This window comes from Mirounga angustirostris, unplaced genomic scaffold, assembly GCF_029215605.1.
Source record: "Mirounga angustirostris isolate CCGP_5_RB_7025 unplaced genomic scaffold, mMirAng1.0.hap1 SCAF_31, whole genome shotgun sequence".
Taxonomy (NCBI): Eukaryota; Metazoa; Chordata; class Mammalia; order Carnivora; family Phocidae; genus Mirounga; species Mirounga angustirostris.
Window position 1 is genome coordinate 240,403 of NW_026991739.1, and position 19,710 is coordinate 260,112.

The 19,710-nt window shown below is 42.1% G+C and overlaps 1 protein-coding gene and 1 pseudogene across 1 annotated transcript in view; both read right to left on the reverse strand.

Annotated features, from left to right (window-relative positions):
- Positions 1-542: 542 nt before the first annotated feature.
- Positions 543-18,260, reverse strand: LOC135363135 (mitotic spindle assembly checkpoint protein MAD2A-like; annotated as a pseudogene).
- The window catches only part of LOC135363130 (rho GTPase-activating protein 20-like), a 41,994-nt gene continuing 38,773 nt past the window's right edge, over positions 16,490-19,710 (reverse strand). Inside the window, exon 5 of the mRNA XM_064583818.1 lies at positions 16,490-16,759. Coding sequence (XP_064439888.1) covers positions 16,490-16,759 — 270 coding nt within the window. The remainder of the gene's footprint in view (positions 16,760-19,710) is intronic.

The window sequence follows — 19,710 nt, forward strand, 5'->3', positions numbered from 1 at the left end:
TTGGGGGACCACAGTTTTGTTTGTGACAACTTCTATAGGGGAGATGCAGTTTCTTTGGTGACTGCTGACCCCTTGGAGACTAGAACTAATTCGAGGTTCGAACCAACTTTGAAGAGGCTGAAGAAGCTACGCCCATTCCTGTGAAATCCCTGGACACCGCTACAGCTACCGGAACCCAGGCTCTGCGTAAAAGCCTCTGGCTGACACTGAGCCAACTGTATACGATTGAGAATGAAGGCACTTGGACTTTAATTTCTATGGGCTTTTGTGAGGGGATTTAGTTTGGGGGGAAGTGGAGTCATAAACAAAGAGTGTCCTAGTGTTCAAATCTGGGACATTTTCATGTGGATACAGTCTCTGTGCTCATTTCATCAAAGGCTGGTGAGCCCCTTTGGACAACATGACTGGACGTAATTAGTGATACGAAATGGAACGGCGAGTTAACTTTCAGCCTAGGGCGCTGCATGGCGTTCTACCGGACTCATGGGGCCGGAGTCTTTTGTGGGCAGAAAGCAAGATGCCCTTCAGCAGTTCCCGAAGGACTCTGTGGGGAGGAGGCGAGTTCAGGCGTGTGTGAGCGCAGCAGTAGCGGGAGCAGGCGCGGCTCCGCTAAGGGGACTGCTGCCCTGGCTCCCTTCGGAGGCTGGAGCACCATGGGCTACGACACTGCTTCGCAGCCTTCCATCATGAGTGCGCGGCCTTCTTCCCTTGTCTACATTTGCATCATCCATACAAAACACTGATCGGTTTTTCTTTAAATATTCAGAGTGGACTGTAGAATCTTCGCTCATGGTAACGTGTTAGAACATGTTATACGTTTTTCTGAATACAGACTAAAATACATAGCTACTAAAATTAAAAAAAAAATGCCCGTGAGCATGCTACCTAAAGCAACTCACAGGACGCCTGTGGAACGCACAGTGTAATACACTAAAAAGCTTAAAAAGCTGGCAAATATTCAACGAGAGGGATGCATGCTACTCCACTCTCCGGGTCTCCACTCCAATCCTGATGACAGAAGGTGGTGTTGGGCAGAGATTTGGGGCCCCTCTCTCCACTTTCTCTCTCACACCATCCCAAGCAACAGAGAAAAGACCTTTCTAAGACTTATAGGAGTTCGAGTCAAGTGCTTTCTTATTGTGCCCTTGGCGTTCAGGACGCAGGGCTTCTTGCTCCCACGTTGGAGTGGGCTTGCGCGAGGATGCCTGCAGTTGCCTGGCCATTCCCGGCTCATTTCTGGAGGTGTAGTAGCAAACCCTGTTTCTGCTTGAGATCTAAGCCTCACTCTACCCAGCTTTGCTAGGGAACCCCATGATTTGGATGATAACATACATCTCAATCGCCTTCTGTCTCCTCTTTCTCACTCGTTCAAATTCCAACACAGCATGTAGTTACAAAAACAAGTGAAAGAATGAGAGAAGAAACTGTTGATGGAAGAAGATGCATGCAGCTATCGTACAGCAAAATACTGTGTGTATATAAACATCTAATGATCGCTTGTTATGAAAAAGTGTTTTTTAAAAAATTAATGAAACTTGATACTCAAATACTGTTGAGTTCTCCTTCCCCAACTTGGGGTTAGAGTCATGTAGCAGTCTAGTCTTTTTGGCTGAGTCTGTGCACACTGGAGCAGGGGCACCCTCCTTTGTTCCCTAGTCTCTGAGAAGCAATGAGATATACTAGAAAGAATATTGGCCTTGGGGTCGGGCCTGGGGACAGATTCTGGATGTTTGAAGTTGGGCAAATTACCTAGGCTCCCTGAATCTCAGGCTTTACGTGTGTAAAATGGCAACAATAACCCTCCTAGGGTTGTTGTGAGGATTAAAGGAAATGAGTGTGAGTCAGTGAGACTGCCATTCAGAAAGAAATTCACATCCATGTCTAGGTATCCACTGGGCATGTCCATATCTAGATAGCTTTTAAAGAGGTTTGACATCTTTCCCCTGCATGGAAGTGGAGCCTGAGCGGTCGTGCTTATATTCAGAGGCCTTTTTCAGCACAGATAAAATGCCAAAACAATTAAGATTTTGATAGGATGTGTACCTTTGTGCAAACAAGCTTACATAACAAAATGGTGCAGATAAACGCAGATGACAATGGACTTTATACAAATAAATGAAATTATGTTTCTCTAGTATAAAAATAGATCAAATGGTAAGAGCACAAAAATAGGTGAAATGGTAACATAAACTGACTTGTGTAATCAGAGGGTCAACTCTTGACATTTTTCTCCCTAGGCCTTTTCTAATAGTTTTGTTGCTAAGGCTACAGTGTTTTTGCCAGATTGGAACAGCATTGTCCACTCTAATGAAGCTTAAGTAGCTTTCCCAACTAGATTTTTTTTAATAAGCATCAGTTAATACTGCTGGCTTTCAAAGCCATGTTCGTGATGAATGGAAAGATCTTTAAAGATCTGTTCTTAGAAAATGTAGCTCATAAAATTTGGAATTTAGCAGCATTTCTATTCCATAGTTATTCCAACACAAATTTTTATCACGGTTACACTGAACAAAATAACTTAAAATCTAATTTCACATATTTAATTAAAAAAAGAATAAGAAATTATTATTTACAACTTTAGCCAAAAATTAATTCCCTAAAGAGTAACTGAGGTTACTTAACGAACAATTCTTTTGACTAGTGGGTCAAGTGTCTCACAACTGCTCACAAATGCACACTTGATTTATTCTTTGCACAATATGGATAAGTTACAGGAAGTCATCTGAGGAAAGTGTAAATATAAATGCACCCAAAGAAACGTAGAGTTTTGTAAAGCGGAGTAAATGAAAACCAGTTTGCTCTGGACACTCAATTGCTAAGAGGATGTCAAAGGTAAGAGCCATTAGGAAACGGGTGAAGAAACACTCCTTTTGATGTGCTTGCTGAGGAGCCAGATGAGCTTCCTTGGTCATGGACAGAAGAGACCATCTAAACTCTAAAAAATGTAGTGCAGTTTGCATGCCCGCTGATTCCGCAATTCTACTTGTGCACTAAAGCATGAGAATTAAATTAAATAATTCATGTGAAGTGCTTAGCCAATTACAGATGCTGTATTTCCTTCCTTGGATGTCTATATTTTTGTAGCCAGAAATCCCACTGTTGATTTCCAATAAGAAAAGCTGAATATTACAGCCTTTAAAGTCAAAAGTTCACCTTAATTTGAATATTGCAGCATTAGTGACATCTGGTGGAAAATGAGTTACAATGCGGCATTATAGCTATTCTGATCTTTCCTGTCTAATAATAATATTATCACTTTCATCACATTTTCACATACCCCTTTCCCCAACTCCATGGGAGGAGTATACTTCCCTGCCCCACTGAAGTTTGGCTCAGCCACAAGACTTGGCCAAAATCAGTGGAATGTGGGCAAAAATGTCAGTGTCAAAGTTTGGAAACTAAGCTTTAAAAGTCCTGGCTAGCTATTGCCCCTTCAATGGTAGAATGAAACATGTGACCTGCAGATTTGCATGAGAATAAAACAAGCACCCCAGATAATCCACAGACTTACAGGAAAAAAAAAAAAGTGCTTACGGTTATTCTATGGTTGTTTGCTATGAAGCAAAAGCCAACTAAAACATGAGATCGTTATACCTCTGTGTAAAATTCCCATCAAGGCTTGACTTCTCTGTCCAATTGATGACACCGGGAGAAGAGTCCTGAAGACCGGGTGTGGTTCAGTCCCATCTGGGGCTCTGTTTCAGACCTCGACAGGCCCAATCGGAACATGTTGTTTTCATTCCTGTACCTACGGTAAGCAAAACCGAGTCAGAGTCCAGGCCAGGCCTATCAGAGGCCTATCAGACTCTCTTGGAATCTTGGCTTCTCTGTTTAACATGGTATGGAAGTCACGCACGTTTTGTTTTTGTTTTTTGTTTTCCTTCCAAATCTTTATTTAAATTCTACTTCATTAACATATACTGTAATATTAGTTTCAGGAGAATTTAGTGATTCATCACTTACACGTAACACCCAGTACTCATCGGTCATTCACAATTCTTGAACCTGTTGGTTTAAATAGCTCCCTCCTAAGGTGAGCTTCAGGTATAGGAAAGAAGGCAGGACAAGTTTAGTTGGAGCCATAGGCCAAAGCTTTTCCAATTGAGCTTTACCAACAAAGCTCATAGCTTTGTATTTGTATTTCTTAAATGATACATAATCTATAAGGGGGGGAAATTAGCAATGTTAGAAATCACAAATTAAAAGTGATAATATTAGGGTCATTTAATTTGGTAAATAAAAACACAAATGACAGAAATTTAAGTATTACCAATGATATATTAAGAAAGTTGCTACCAGTGAGCTTTTGTGGGGGAAGAACCACATTATTTCCGGCCATTTAGCAGAGGCATTGTGTTTCCTAAAGCAGTTACTGCTTTCTGAAAAGAATTTCAAACTTTTGTCCCAAAAGTAGTTCCAGAATTTTCAACTCTCTCCATATTTTTACTGAACTTCCATTTCTGCTTTCTTTCTCAACGTAATGTGTCATGTTATGAAGGTTATGTACAGCCAAGAATTCAAATGTTTTAATCTTACTAGTGACCACTTTGTACTATATCTCATGTTGGAAAACCAGACTGTTGACCATACCTAATTCAAAATCATTTCCATTTCTGCATAACTACTTTTCTTATTCAGGCAAGAGTTGTGGGTGGACCTCTAAAATTAGATAGCTTCAACTCTCAAGGGAATGGGCTTTCGCAACAGCATTCACTACACCCATCATCAAATACGGGGACCTACACTTGTCTTGTAGTGAGAGAATTGCCCTTTATTCTTAACAAGCAGGCAACAGGATCAAACAGATCATTCAGGTGAAATAACAAAGACAAATACATATGTGATAAATCCGTGTAGTTACTTCTTGGAAGCTTGCCATGTATTTTCCTCTCCTTCATATCTCAAACTTCAGAAAGGCCAGGACCCTGTTTCATTCATCCCAATACTTGGCACGTTAACAGGTGTTCACTTTGTAATTTTTGAAGGAATGGATACAGGCTATGTGTTTTTACTTTATAGTGAAGATTAACGAGTTAATACATATAAAGAGCTTAGAACAGTGTCTGATACTAAGCACTTAATTATTACAAAATGAGATAAGATTTAGAACAGAGATTAGAAGAGACTTTTTAGAAGTCTGCCTTCAACTGACCTTGGCAAAATAAGGAAGACTAGGCTAGCAATAAGGCTAGGAGTATAGAAAAGTTCTACAGCCCAACATATGCTAAAATGAATTAATTCCAAATGACATGTATTATTTTATACAAAGAATGATGCTTATTTTAAGTCCACAGTTATAAGATTAAAGGGGTATAATCAAAGCTTGTCCATTAAATTGAAAGCACCTCCAGACTGACTCAAGTTTGTATTCTTAGGCCCTGGTAGGTACAAGATATTATTTGCTATACTGAATCCATCCTGCTATTTAACTGTGTTAATACCACACCAATATAAAAATATGTTAAGACAAATTAAAATATACATACTTAACTTTATTACATCATTTAAAGCTTGATTTTATAAAACATAAAAAAAATGTTTAAGTGTTCTGTATCACAGGAATTTAAACAGTGGCAATATACATAGCTTTGTAAGTTCAAGTTATATATATAAATTAAAATCAAATAATTGGAAATGCTTTTAATACGGAAAATATACAAATAAAATAAATGGCAAAAGGACCTAACAGGAGCAGTATTTCATTACTTACAGATTATCATTAGATAATTTCAGGATCTAAACAAAGACTCTGAATTTTCGGACTTCTTTTGCTGTATTTTATATTTAAATATCTCCCTACCTATATTCCGAATCAAGGTACTTGACCAAAAGGTTTAAGAAGGCATTTAGCTTTATGGCAAAAGCTTTCCATCTACAGTTACCACCTTTAAAGGAATTGACATTAACAATGCTGATGTAATCTGCTAGTTCCCTTCTGAACAATGTGCAATAATTTATACCAACCCTGTATAAAGTCATACGGGTACCAAAAAATGGAACAATTATGCACAGTTCAATAGAAGTATAATGTTAAGTTTTCCCCATCTAAAAATTAACCAGTGAAACAAAATGTATCAACTATAGTTGACTTGGTTTCAGGAAAACCACATCTGAGAGTTATAAGTACATCACTGTCCTTATCTTATCCTCAGTCATTGACAGGAATTTTGTAGGCCACCATGCTATTGACTTTGTGGATTGTAGTAGTAAATGAACGAAGGGACGGACTTCCTTAGATTTGGTAATAAACTGTGGTCCCGACTCTTCCCATTTTTCAGGTACAACCAAATCTTTGTCTGTATGTATCAGTAGATCAAATGAACCTAAATTGGGGATAAGATCATTAAAGTACAATTATTTTTTTCTAAAGTACAACCACCCTTCCTGTGTCTTTCACATTTGAACCATCTATAGTGTCAGAAAAGCTAGTTTACCTTGATCTCTAATCAATTATATTAACTAATTGCTTTTCCTCAATGGAAATTTTAGTACAGAAAATACTGTACTCCTTTTACTTTATGAAAAACTCAAGTTTTTTTTTTTAAAGAGAAAACCACTAAAAATATTTGCAGAAAGTATACAATTAATCATGAGACAGCATGAATCTAAGCCATAGAAAAGATAATACCTTGGTTCTGTGACAGCTGTATCCCAGTGCCCAGAACAGCATCTGGCATGTAGTAGGTATTTAGGATATATCTGATGAATGAAGGAGTAACTAAGAAAACAAAGACACAATTATAGCTATAAATCTTAATTATATACATAGAAATGTGTAGAAAATAAAAATAATGACAGAAATTACATCAAAATATTCAAGAGTGAGTACTGTAGAATACTTTCATTCCTTTCCTTTTCAGCACTTGTAAATAAAATGCAAATAGCATTACTTTAGCTTTATCACAGTTTTCTCATTCATATAACATGACATTTATAATTAAGAAAAAACTTAATGAGCGCATTAATTCTTAAAGTAGTAGCTTAGTCTTTTCCACAACAAATTTAAGCCAGTGTGAAGTTGTATAATACTTACAAGAAACTTCCAATAGTGGCAGAAATGTCACCGTAGCTGTGATCTGTCTGATCACTGAACGGATTTCATCTTGGATAGCTTTCTGAGACTTTTCTCTGGGTGCACTATCAAAGAAACCAATTAATTCATTTTAAGTTTTAACAAGTTATTTGAAACACAGGTAAGATTATTTATCTGATTAAATGCTTCCAAAATCAAATAAGTAATGCATTCAAAAGGAGGTTTTTTTTAAATGAAAATAAATATATGTCCTTAAGAAACTTAGTAGGCACAATATGTATCTCTATTATTTCATTTATCCTTCCAATCATTTTTTAGGGTTGTTCTTAGTATCAGGTCATTAAATAACAGATGACTAGAAAACCTGCCAAGTACTTCAAGTCAGGAAAGCTTCAGCATGTCTTAAAATAAAGATAACAAGCAGTATCTAAAATATTGAATCGGTATAATCATTTTGGCATTTTTAGTAATGCCTAAATGTCTAATTTCCTATTGCCTCAAATAAGATGTTACTCGTGTATGGCGTTAATAATTAAACATTTTCTAAAACAGACCAAAGGCTTCAGGAGCAAACTCCATCATTTCATTATGAGAGATAGTTCAGAGTTTACAGGTAAGCATGCCTAGGACAATGCTAGAAATTAGCATATAATGATGGGCATCTCCCATCCGGATAATCTAAAAACTTCAGTTTAATGTCTAAGGAGGGGCGCCTGGGTGGCTCAGTTAGTTAAGCGACTGCCTTTGGCTCAGGTCATGATTCCCGGGTCCTGGGATTGAGCCCCACATCGGGCTCCCTGCTTGGCGGGAAGCCTGCTTCTCCCTCTCCCACTCCCCGTTTATGTTCCCTCTCTCGCATGCTCTATTAAATAAATAAATAAAATCCTAAAAAAAAAAAAAAAAGGGAATGTCTAAGAAGTCTGTAGCATTAAATGAAATACAGTAGAGATGCACAGTAAGCTGGGAGAAAGTCTAGGATAATACTTCATGGTTAAAAGTACCTTTCTACAATTCATGAAATGGCCCACCTAGGACGGACACCATGGTAGCTTTACATATAGCATCATAAACACTAAAGTTTGAAATTTATGGATTTAGCCTAAGCGCAATTATGTTAAAAGTCCGTGATAGGCAAAATTCTTTCGTGAGCACAATTTGTGAGCCCAATCCTTCTCCACAGGAGATTAAAGATCACATCTAACATACTTAGAAACAAACTACTTTATGTGAAACTAGTTCAATATAAGTAGAACTCATCTAGTAAAAGAAAACAGTTTTGGAAAAAGATCTGTAAAAATGGAAGCAATTTACTTCATACTTACCTGTCATCTTTTGCAGTCTTGTCACACTCGATATCAAATTGCCACCTTTCAAGGACCTCACCACTTTCAATATTTGAGATGACAACCACCAGTTTCTGAACTGAACACTTGTATAACCAATCTGCAATACATAACAAGGAATCTTTTTTGTTTCACTGCATTACAAAACAACTCTCTTCCCACGTCTCACTTTCTATCCTCAGCAAATTCCTACCGCTAGTATTTCGGAACTCTGCCAACCTGTACAGAAAACCTGCCCCACAATAACCTAGCTCCTGTTTTCAAATTCTCAGTATTTGTACCAGATATAGTACTGAGTGCTGAAGACAGAGTAGAAAACATGAAGTACACCCTAATCCAAGTAAGATGCAGGAGATGGCCATTAATCTAATCACTGCACCGATAAATATAAGATTATAATTGTGATAAACGCTATGAAGGTGCAGTATGTGACGCAATGAGAGCATAATAGAGGAAAACTGGACTCACTCAGGGAGTTCTCACTTGACTTCAGTTCTACAAATAAATTATCATTAAATATGCAAAATGATACAGAAAAGGGTACAGGTCTTAAATATTGAAAAGGGAAGAGCATCTGACCAGAGGATTGAAAGAAGGGTAATACAACTGCAGTAAAGAAAGGGGAGAATGAACAAGGTCAGTTTGTGTACGATACACAGGGGTCAGACCATGCAAGGCCATATGGGCCAAATTAAAGAAGTTACACTTCAAGAACCAGGGAAGTCATTACTGTATTTGAAGTATGGTATGATGTAATTAAATTTGTATTTCAGAACTATCCTTCTGGCTGTGATGTGGAAAGTAGAGTAGAGGTAAAGAGGGGATCTAGAGACACCAATTAATTAGCAATTCAAGCAAGAGGTAATGAAGGCTTAGAGAAGGATAAGCTGGTAGAGATGGATCAGTAGATAGATTCAAGAGATTTCATGGTTCAAACTGTTAGGATTTATTGACTACTTATGAGTAAGCAAGAAGAAAGACTGAGATAGCTCCCAACTTCCTAGTTTATATCACTAGTTGGATGGCTGATCCATTCACTGAGAAAAAGAATGCAAATGGGAGATGATGCTTAAGTTTTAAGATTTTATTTTTAAGTAATCTCCACACCCAACATGGGGCTGCAACTTCATATCTCGAGATCAAGAGTTGCATGCTCCATTGACTGAGCCAGCCAGGAGCGCCTTAAGTTTAGTTTTCAGGTATCACTGCGATAGCCAGATGAAGATATCAACGGAGCCACGAAATATATGAGCACAATTAGGAGAATTGGGTTGGATGTACAGTTGTGAGTCAACTACACCAAGGTTGTTAGTGAAGCTATGTACATGTCAGAGATCATCCTAGAGAGAGATTATAGTGAGAAGAGGGCCTCAGGACAAGCCCTGAATTAATCTTGGAAATTGGGATAGTATACTCAGGAATCTGTAGTGGTTTTTTTTCTTTTTTTAAGAGACAAAACAATTTTGTAATATTTAGGGCTTGTGGGCCACCTAGGTCTCTGTTGCATAGTCTTTAAAAAACAGCCCTTTAAAAATCTGAAAACAGGGCACCTGGGTGGCTCAGTTGGTTAAGCGACTGCCTTCGGCTCAGGTCATGATCCTGGAGTCCCGGGATCGAGTCCCGCATCGGGCTCCCTGCTCAGCAGGGAGTCTGCTTCTCCCTCTGACCCTCCCCCCTCTCATGCTCTATCTCATTCTCTCTCTCAAATAAATAAAATCTTAAAAAAAAAAAAAAAATCTGAAAACATTCTTAGTTTGCAGGCAGTACAAAAATAGCCACTTGCTAGACACGGGCTGTCGTATGTATCAACTTTTTCTTGACATATATCGATTTTTCTCAATTTAGCTCTGAAAAGGAAGAAATTGGGTAGTAACTTAAGGATTTGGGGTGGGTGGAAATTTTTTTCTTTTAAAACTGAAGAGAGATCAAAACAAAGAAATCAAAAATACCAGAGAAGAACTAGGATAAAATCCTTAAGGCTAGAGGAATGGGGATTCAGATTGAACAATTTGCCTCTAAGAAGAGCAATTCCTCCATTTTAACTAAAATAAAAGGGAGAAATTAAATAGGAAGGTCTGCATACATCCGAGGTGAAGAAATATCCTCAGTGTAGTCTTAAAGGAGACAACCCAAAAACCAGTAGCTTAGGTGGGGCTTGCTTCTCCATCAAATTAAGAGGACATAGATTATTAGTTGCTTACTAATAATCTTACTTTTTAGCCCTGAATAAAAAAAAAAAAAAACAATTAATCTAATTTTAAAAATAAAGCTACTTGATACAAAGAAATATATATGACTCATGAATTAAGAAAAAAAGATGACTAGTGTTTTTTGGAACTAGTTTTGGAAGATCAAATGGGGAGCTAGGGAGAAACATCCTACAACAGAAAAATTAGAAGTGGGAATCCTAAGTAGAGAAAAATATGAGGGGAAAAAGGAATAGATGGAGAACAAGTATTGATTCAATATAGTAATTTCTTGAGCTAAAGAAAAACAGTGAGTGCTCAGATAGAAAAGGCTTACTGATTAAAGGCAGGATTTTAAAAAAGACAAATGGAAATATATAAAAAATAAAACTCTACTGGGTGCTCTATTACTTAGTAGTTCTTTTCTTTAAGTTTAGTTTCCAGGTTGGATCCAATTTTATTTTCCTTTAAGTAATGATGGCTTTAAACTCTAGGCAGTTACAGAAAATGTATGTTAAAAATATACAGTGGATTTTTCTCCAATAGTGAACACCATCATAAGGACAGAAAATTCCAACTTGTTCCATCTGGCTACATGAACTGCAAAAATCATTTCTAAGGAAGTTGATGGAGACAGTTTTGTGAAGCCATATCAGATTCCTAATATCAAAATATTCAACCCACTCAAACTGCAGTATGGGAAGGGTGGACTTTCTTTCAATTTATATATTATTTGCTTCCTTCCAATTAAGAATCACTATATTTGAGGTTGTAGTGTTTTATACCTTTTTGTACAGAGCTGAAAAATGACCACCAAGATGCCAGAAAATATGGGTTCTACAAGGCCTGCAAAACTCAAAATGGTTTGCAACAATTAAATACCTTTCAGCTGTTCCACCACATCATTTAGGTATTTTATGAGCTCAGGATCAGTTGTTACAAGCAAGGTGAGTCCATATTTCTGCACTCTAGTAAAGGTTTCAGATGGATATATGCCGCGCTGATATAAAATGCTGTTGATGCCAAATGCTGGAAACAAAAGGAATGTTAAAGAAAAGTCATTATCACTTTGTAACTCTGGAAAATAAAACATATTTAGATGTGGCTACGTTTCATTAATGGCATAAAACCATAAATGCCTTAACGTGTTTGTGGGTGTTTTGCTGAAAGCAGAGTAGGTAAAAAGTGGCATTAAACATTCTTAAAACCTTGCTTCTAATTAAGAGAGAACACGATACCTGCATTTCTGTGGCAAAAAAAGAGAAAAACGCCAAACTGCATTAATCTACTGTCAAAGTAGTACTACAACTCACTGTAATCCAAGTCCCAATTCAGATTATGTGGTTAGAGGGTGTCAAAATAGGCTTTTGCATCTCAGTTAGCAACTGATTAACTGTTCTCTGCAATGCTCTCAGCAAACCTTTCCCTCTTTTTCCTCCTTTTCTCCTCACAAGTCCTGCCAGATCCTATCAGAAGGCCCAACTGTCCTGGTCCGGAATGGCGTTTCCTAACTCTAGTCCATCACCGCCAATACCAGAATCAAAGAGGGGCCGAGGGGTTGTTAAAAATATACGTGGCCCCCACCCCGGTCCTACTCCGTCTGAAGTCGCGGAGGCTGGGGGCGGGCGGAAAGTGCCTGGCTCTGTAGTTGAAAGCAACGCTGCAGGTGGAGGGGCTACATCGCGCCGCAGGCCTCAGCAGCACCTAGGCCTCAAGCCCCACCATTAGCAAGGAGCCCGGAGGCGGCGTCTGCATCCGCTTCTTCCTAGATTCTCCCGCCGGGCAGGAGGCTGGGGCAGAGAGAGCTTAATTCGCGGCCTCGCGGCCTCCCCTCCACCCCCTCCCGCTTCCCCCGCCTCCGCGGCTGAGCCCCGGGCCTACCGGGCGGCCTGGCCTCAGTTCACCCCGCCCTCCGGCCTGCGCGAGGACGACTTACAGAAGAACTCGGCCACGATTTCGGCGCTCCCGCGCAGGGTGATGCCTTGCTCCCGGGAGAGCTGCAGCGCCATGGCCAGTCCTACAGACGAAGGAGTGCGCTTCCCCCCGGCAGAGAGCGACAGCAGAGACGCCCACAGCAGTTCCCCGCCACTCGTTTCAAAAGTAACGGCGCAGCACGCGCTCGGGCCTCGGCGCAGGCGCGATGAGCCTCTAGGCCCCGCCCCGTGGGGCGGGGCCTGCAGGTCCTCTGGGCGCTTTTCGGAGCTGGCCTGTCCGCAGGCGCAGGGGGTAGGCGTGGTCGCCCAGTTCTGGGTGGTCAAGCTCCGCAGGGTCCCGGCTGGGCGTGTGTAGTTGTGGTCTACTAGACCGGCCTGAGGGAAGAAGACGCCAAAACCTGGTGTGTTTTTTTGTTTTTTTAAAGATTTTATTTATTGGGGCGCCTGGGTGGCTCAGTCGTTGGGCGTCTGCCTTCAGCTCAGGTCGTGGTCCCAGGGTCTTGGGATCGAGCCCCGCATCGGGCTCCCTGCTCCGCGGGGGACCTGCTTCTCCCTGTCCCACTCCCCCTGCTTGTGTTTCCTCTCTCATTGTCTCTCTCTGTCAAATAAATGGATAAAAATCTTTAAAAAAAAAAAAAAGAATTTATTTGAGAGAGAGAGAATGAGAGAGAGCACATGAGAGGGGGGAGGGTCAGTTTCAGATATTTTAAATATTTAAATATTTAGGTGGAATTACTTTAAAAGAAAATTTTGTTGCACACCATATTCAAAATGCTAAAAATTGTACACCTTGAGGTGTTGAAAACATGATCTTATGAAAATATCAGCCATTTTCACAGATCTGGAAAAAAGCTACTGAATTGTACTATATGCCTACTTAAGTTTTTGTTAGCTAAGCAAATAGATTTATTTTGAGATATGCAACTATGAATAATTGCCACTGCATTAATTCTACCACATTGTTAGGAATCATGACCTTGCATTGCAGACTCTAAAATGGATCTGAATTTGAAACCCTGAGAACACTAGCGATAGAAGGGCAATGGGAAACATCATTATAAGGGCTCCTACAGCTTCTTTTAGGAGGAAAGAATCTGATACACATGAGTACTTTCAGGGCACTAAAAAAGCAGCTTAAAGCTGACCATATGAACCCTGTTTATAAACAATACAAAAAGAAAAGGTCATTCCTGCATCAGAATTACCATCATAAAAAATATTATAAATAATATTAAAGTCACACTGAGTCAATAACCACAGGGTTTTATTATCTTCAACACTACTGACAGCTTAATAAAATATGCTTAACAAATCATTTGTTTGAAAATGGAAAACTATATTCCTATGTAATTACAGAAACAGTGTTTTTAAAAAGTGGATGGCAATATTTATTTTATATCCATCATCTGATTTTAATACAAATATCTTGCCAATAAAAATGTTACAGCTTTTAGAGATAAGAAAAAAATATGAAAGAAAGAAAAGAGAAAAGAAAAAAGTCTCAAACACAGGACCCAGAATGTCAACTAATTCAGCACAGTTTTGCAGTGTCAAGTAAAAAGTCTCTCATAGAAAGTTACATGGAAGTGTAAAACTTCGGTTTCTGGACTTTGATCCAAGCGGTCATAAAAACTGGTCCTCATTAGTAACTCCTATTTCCATTATATGTCAAATATTCTCAAGCTTTTGCCTAGTACAAAACAAAGCAATAAGAAGTCAATCATGTTACCCCTACAATACTAAATGATCTAAAACATAACCCACAATGGCAGAAATGATTAGTAACTAATGAAAGGTAACATTATTTTAATATGCTGTCAAGAATAACAACAGCTGTTAAAGTGGCATTAGCACCCGGAAGCCTTCATTTGCAAAGGCATGAAGATTAGAGCCCTTAATTAACACAGTAGTATCTCAGGCGGGTAGAACTGCAAAGTTGTCTAGAATGGTGAGGGTGGGAGTTTCCGTATGTTGTAGTTTACTAGTCTCCAGTTAATTTTTATGCCAATAGATTATGTTATGAATTGTTCAACTGACACTCAAATTCACATCAACAGGCTGTGATTACTAAAAAGCATCTATGCTCCAAGCTTGTAGCTTTGAACTAGGTGCTTAGCTCTGTATTTGAAGATAGTTATAGGAAACAATGTAATATAGCAGCCGAACTGCTTTCAAGGTCAACCAAAATTCACGGGTATTTAAATGAGAATTTAGGGATGCCAGAAACCTTCATTCTGTTCAGTGACTACTACTGAGTACAGATCATTCAGTTTGGGAATAGGATAAAAAAGCATGCATGAATGTCATGCATGGAAGTAGTTCCATCAACATGCCTGTTTACCGGCACAGATGGCCAATCTAAGTGAATCCAAATTTATTTTAAATTTAAAAACATGTTAAATGTTTCTACAGAACTGTCTCATGGGGTCCTGAATCACACACAGTACTCATTTTACACTTACAGAGTGTAACAAAAAGGATAAAAGCAGAGTAACAGCTTCTAGTTAAAAGAAAAAAAAAAAATCCTAGCTATAAAGTTAAAATGTCTGCAATAAGTTTTTACCACAACCATATGAATCACACTGGGTTTAGAAGTTTGGAATTTTTATAATCAACTACTGTCTAATCTCTCAATCTTAAATCTCTAGTTAATGCCACCAAATATAAGCCCAAACAGGAACCTCTGACTACACACAAGCTCTTAGGTCGTATTCTTTAAACTGACAACTTTCAGCACTTTATACTTAAGGAGGGCCTGTACTACTCTTAAATATTTTACACTTTCGTTTTCCACGTTTTACTCAACATAAACTCTTAGAAATATATAAGAATATATATACACATACATGTCATAGAAAGTGGTCAGCCTATTGTCAACATCAACTATAATATAAAAACCGTAACTAAAAAAGTCTTTATACAGAGTTTCAGATGATCTGAATTTTACACAGAAAAGTGTAACTTTGAGAAATGAGGACTGTAATCCTGTGCTACTTGGGAGAAAAAGTAATGTGAAAAGAAAATTAAATGTAACCCCTTCCATTTAACTTCCAATAAAATGTTACTTTCAAAGATTTGGCAGGCTCTGAGTGAAGTGTTCTTATGTATGACTACTTAAAAAGATCACCAAACTATCCTAAGTTTCTGTCTTTAAAGGGAGAGAAGGAAAAAAAGAAGAGGACACTGATGTTGACTTGTAAGACAAATCACTTTTTTCTTTCAACTACTAATAATCTGCCTACAGAACATCTCCAAAGAACAGCCTGACACACTGAAAAAAATCAGCCCAGCTCTCCTGCCCGCTCCCCATTCAATGGGGGCAGAAAAGTGCAAGTGTGCAAGGGTGAAAGGAAACTAGGGACAGATGGCCTCGGAGTAGCAGGTGACCTTTGAAAACTGGGGGCCCACAACAATCAATAGTTCCAGATCTAGATGGCCTTCGTGCCTCACCCCGAACTCGCAGGAAACTGTCCTTTGAAAAGAAACCACTTTTCTTTTCAGGGTTTATCCTCTGGTTGCTCCAGATTCAGATTTTGAAGGAAGACAGCCAAAGCGGGGAAAGAGGACTTTAAAAGGAGGGCGGAGTAATTAAACAGAAGAGATAAGATTTGCCCTAAGCTATCGCCTCGGTCCAAAACCCCCGAAAGGGATGAAATCGACACAAACTCGTTTAGGAGAAACTGCCTTAAAAAGAGCCCCTTCTAAAATCCCAAAGGAATACACCGTAAGAGCATAAAGGAAGACAAAAATATCAGACAGTCCATTTTCAATGAAGCATCCCTCTGCCCCCCCGCCCCCCGCTGGGCGCCCCCAAGGTAAAGTGGCAAGTGGGGGGAGGCTGAAGGGACTACCTTGTTTTGTCTCCAAAGGGCAACACAGCAAACATAGGAAGGTCCACGTGCAGACCACGCGGCCTCCGCAGACTCTGGACTCCGGGAGGCGCCGGGGGGCGACGACGTGCCCAGGGGAGGCGGTGACTCGACGCCTGCTCCCTTACCGACCCCGCCACCGGGCCGCCGCCCGCCGCAGCCCGCTCGCTCCGCGCTGCGCCGCCCCCTGGCGGGGAGCGCCCGGCAGAGCGGAGGCCGACCGCCGGCGGGGGGGAGCCCAGCGCCGGGCCTCGGCCGGCCGCTCCACCATCACCGCCTTGAGAGCGCTTTCCTGGCGGCCAAGGCAGCCCGCGCCAGCTGCCCGACGGCCGCTGCCTGGAGGCGGCGGCGGCGGCGGCGGCGGGTTCGGGACTCTTCTCCAAAGAGGCGCGTCCTGGAGGCAGTCGGAGTCCGCGTGCAGAAGCCTTTGCCCGCGCCAGCGGCTTCCCACCAACTCCTCAGGCTTCAGGGCATCCGCCCGCCTCCACTCTCCGCTCCGGCCCCTCCTTCCTCGGCTTCCACCTCAATTCCTCCCCAACTCTCCGGGAGCGTTTCCCACGCGCGCCCCAACTGCCCCCCGGGCAGCCACCTCCCAAAGGACAGGCACCCTCCGCCCCGCCCTCGGCAGCGGCCGCCCCGGCGCTTGGCTCTCGACCGGGAAGAGCTGGCCTCTGGGGTCGGCTGGGGCTGCGCGGGACCCGTCAGCGCCCCGCTGTCGGCTCCCGCCGCGCCTCCCCAGCGCCCTTTGTGTGCGCGCCGCGAACCCCTCTGCGGAGCCCTTCCAGCGGCGCCGCCTTGGGAGCAAGAGAGAGTGAAAGGAAGCGCCGGGCCAAGCAAGGGACTGGAAAGGGGCAAAAGGCGACAGCGCTTACTCCGGGAAGATTCCGGCATGTTGCTGCCTTTGGGCTCCTCGTGGTCTCGCCCCTACCCCGACTTCCCCGCCCCGCCAAGGGCCAGGGCGAGGGGGGACGGGGGAGGAGCGGAGCTGCTGGGACCGAGTTGGAAATGGTGCTTCCGGAGCCGCAGGGAAGGGGCTCAAAACTGTTTTGGTTTCGCTGAGGAGATTTAGGGGGACTAGGAGGCTAAAGAAGGGCTGGGGGAAGGCCCGTGAGCGCGGATGTATGTAAATAATCTTGCTCTCAGGGAATACCGGGGCAGCCGGGCTGTGTGTGTGTGTGGGGGGGGGGGTCCGCATGTACATTTTTGCATTGAACTTTTTGAGCAAGTTGGATCGAATCCCACGCGTGGGCTTTTCGACTGTACTAGCCATAAAGTCGAGGTGTCTACACCCTAGCAGGACCAAAGACCTACTTCAAAAGCAAAGGGCCTGGGAACCGAGGTCGTTTAATGGTAAAGGAAGAGGAAAATTCAGTAAGGGAGAGAGATGAGCCCCCAGGTCACTCTCAGCGCCCCGGGTGGGTCTTCCAGGGGCCCTCTTCTTACCTGGTGGCTTTCCTAACAAAGTAAGAGAAGGTAAAGTCCCAGTGATCATCCAGCCACGCTTCCACGGAATCCTGGTCCCGCTGCAGCTTCGACTCCCCGGAGCCGGGGCTGGCCCGCTCCATGATCCGCGCCCAGCGTCTGTGCAGCTGCTTTGTGCCCTTTTCCACCCCAGCTGGGGTCTCTCCCTCGGAGGAGCCGGCCTCTGCCCCGAGACCCTCCCCCTCCGCCTTGCGCCGGTCCGGCTGGCTTTTGGCGAAGCTGCTCCGGCGCCCGGCCAGCCTCTTGCCACGCCCCACCTCTCCTGGTGATCACCGCTCCCAGGTGCGGCGGCTGGGGCAGGCGCAGCAGCCGCGCGGCCTCCCCGGGGTCGGGCGGAGGCGGGGTCTCGCCGGCCGTCGGGGCCCCAGATTCCAAGGCGGCGGCGGAGGCAACTGGCGAGCTCGCCGGCAGCTACGTGGCCGCCGCTGGAAGGAGGCCGCTCGGCCGCTGGGGTGCGCTGTGGGCTGAGCGGGTTCCGGGGAGCGCGCAGAGGTGACTGGGGGTGTGTTCGCAGAGTGCCCCGCAGTAGGAAAGGGAGAGTCGCGATGTGTGCGCCCATCCCAAGTCCTGAAAGCTGGAGTCAGGGGAACCTTCCACCAAAAGTAAGAGGTGCGGCTACCCTGGCGACTTTTCTCAGGTCTGAGTGAACAGTGACCGACCGGCCTCGCTTTCCTCCCCAGGGCTGGGGTCTGGAAGGTGCAGGGATCGACCTTCCTCCGAGCCCAGGCAGCCCGGGGGTGTGTGCCACGGATTTGCGGCTCCTGGTGGGTAACTTCCAACAAAGGCATTTCCGTAATTACTATGTTGTTAATAACCACAAATAATTATAAATTAGGCGTCTTTGCATCAAACATTCCCTTTTTATGACTGCAACAAGATTTTCTGGGAAAAGGAAAAGGTAAAACTGAAATAATCATCATGGTTTGTGTATGAAGTCAGAAGACAAGGGAACCTCTGTACAATTAGGTTAGAGAGCATTGACGCTACCCGGGGATAGTACAGAGCAGACTGGTTAGCCCAAGTTTTATTAGTCATTTATATTTAAATGGAATTAACACACACCCCACAAAAAAGTATCCGTTTCAAAGGGCTCAGCTTTCCTACTCTATTTTGTCCTATCCCAATCATGCTTTCCAAAAAGGAATGGGTGTCTTCCTTTTGCTTTGTTCTCATCTCCATCTCCTTGTCCCGCAATTTGCAGTTTTAATAACGGTATTTTGCAATGACCTAATTTGGGGGCAGAATGAAATATGGAGTTGTATGTTTCACAACGTGTGAACGACACCATTAGCAGTGATATAGCCATAGTGATTTAGCTGACATACTTTTAACAAAGTCCTTTCAAACTATTCTTGGCAAGAATGTTAGACATTACTCATAGAATGAGTATTACTACATAGAAATGCATAATTAAATTGATAATATAAGAACTTTAAAAAATGTCTTCCAATCCGCCAATGCAATGGTTTATCCTTCCTGCATTAAATAATTGTCCTTCTATAATTATAGTTTTTCTGAAACTTTACTGATGTATGCAAGTAACCACAAACCAACAAAAAGTAAGCAAAGCAGTAGAATGTGAAATAATGTGCAATAAATTATATCAGATTTTAAAATGCGAGTTCTGTGATCCTGATGTGTGATTACAGTGCTCGTGAACTCGAGACTTTGTCTTCAGTGCTCAGTTTTTCCCTGTGGAAATCCATGCCTTTCTCCTAACAGAGGGTCAGTTATAATTTAAAACTATACTTTCCTACAAAAAATGAAGTGAATTTTTGGCTTGAATTGTTTGCTTCAGCTGGCTGCCTTGATTAAATAAACAAGCACTATCTAACTGTCCATTTTTCTCTTAACCTGAAAGGG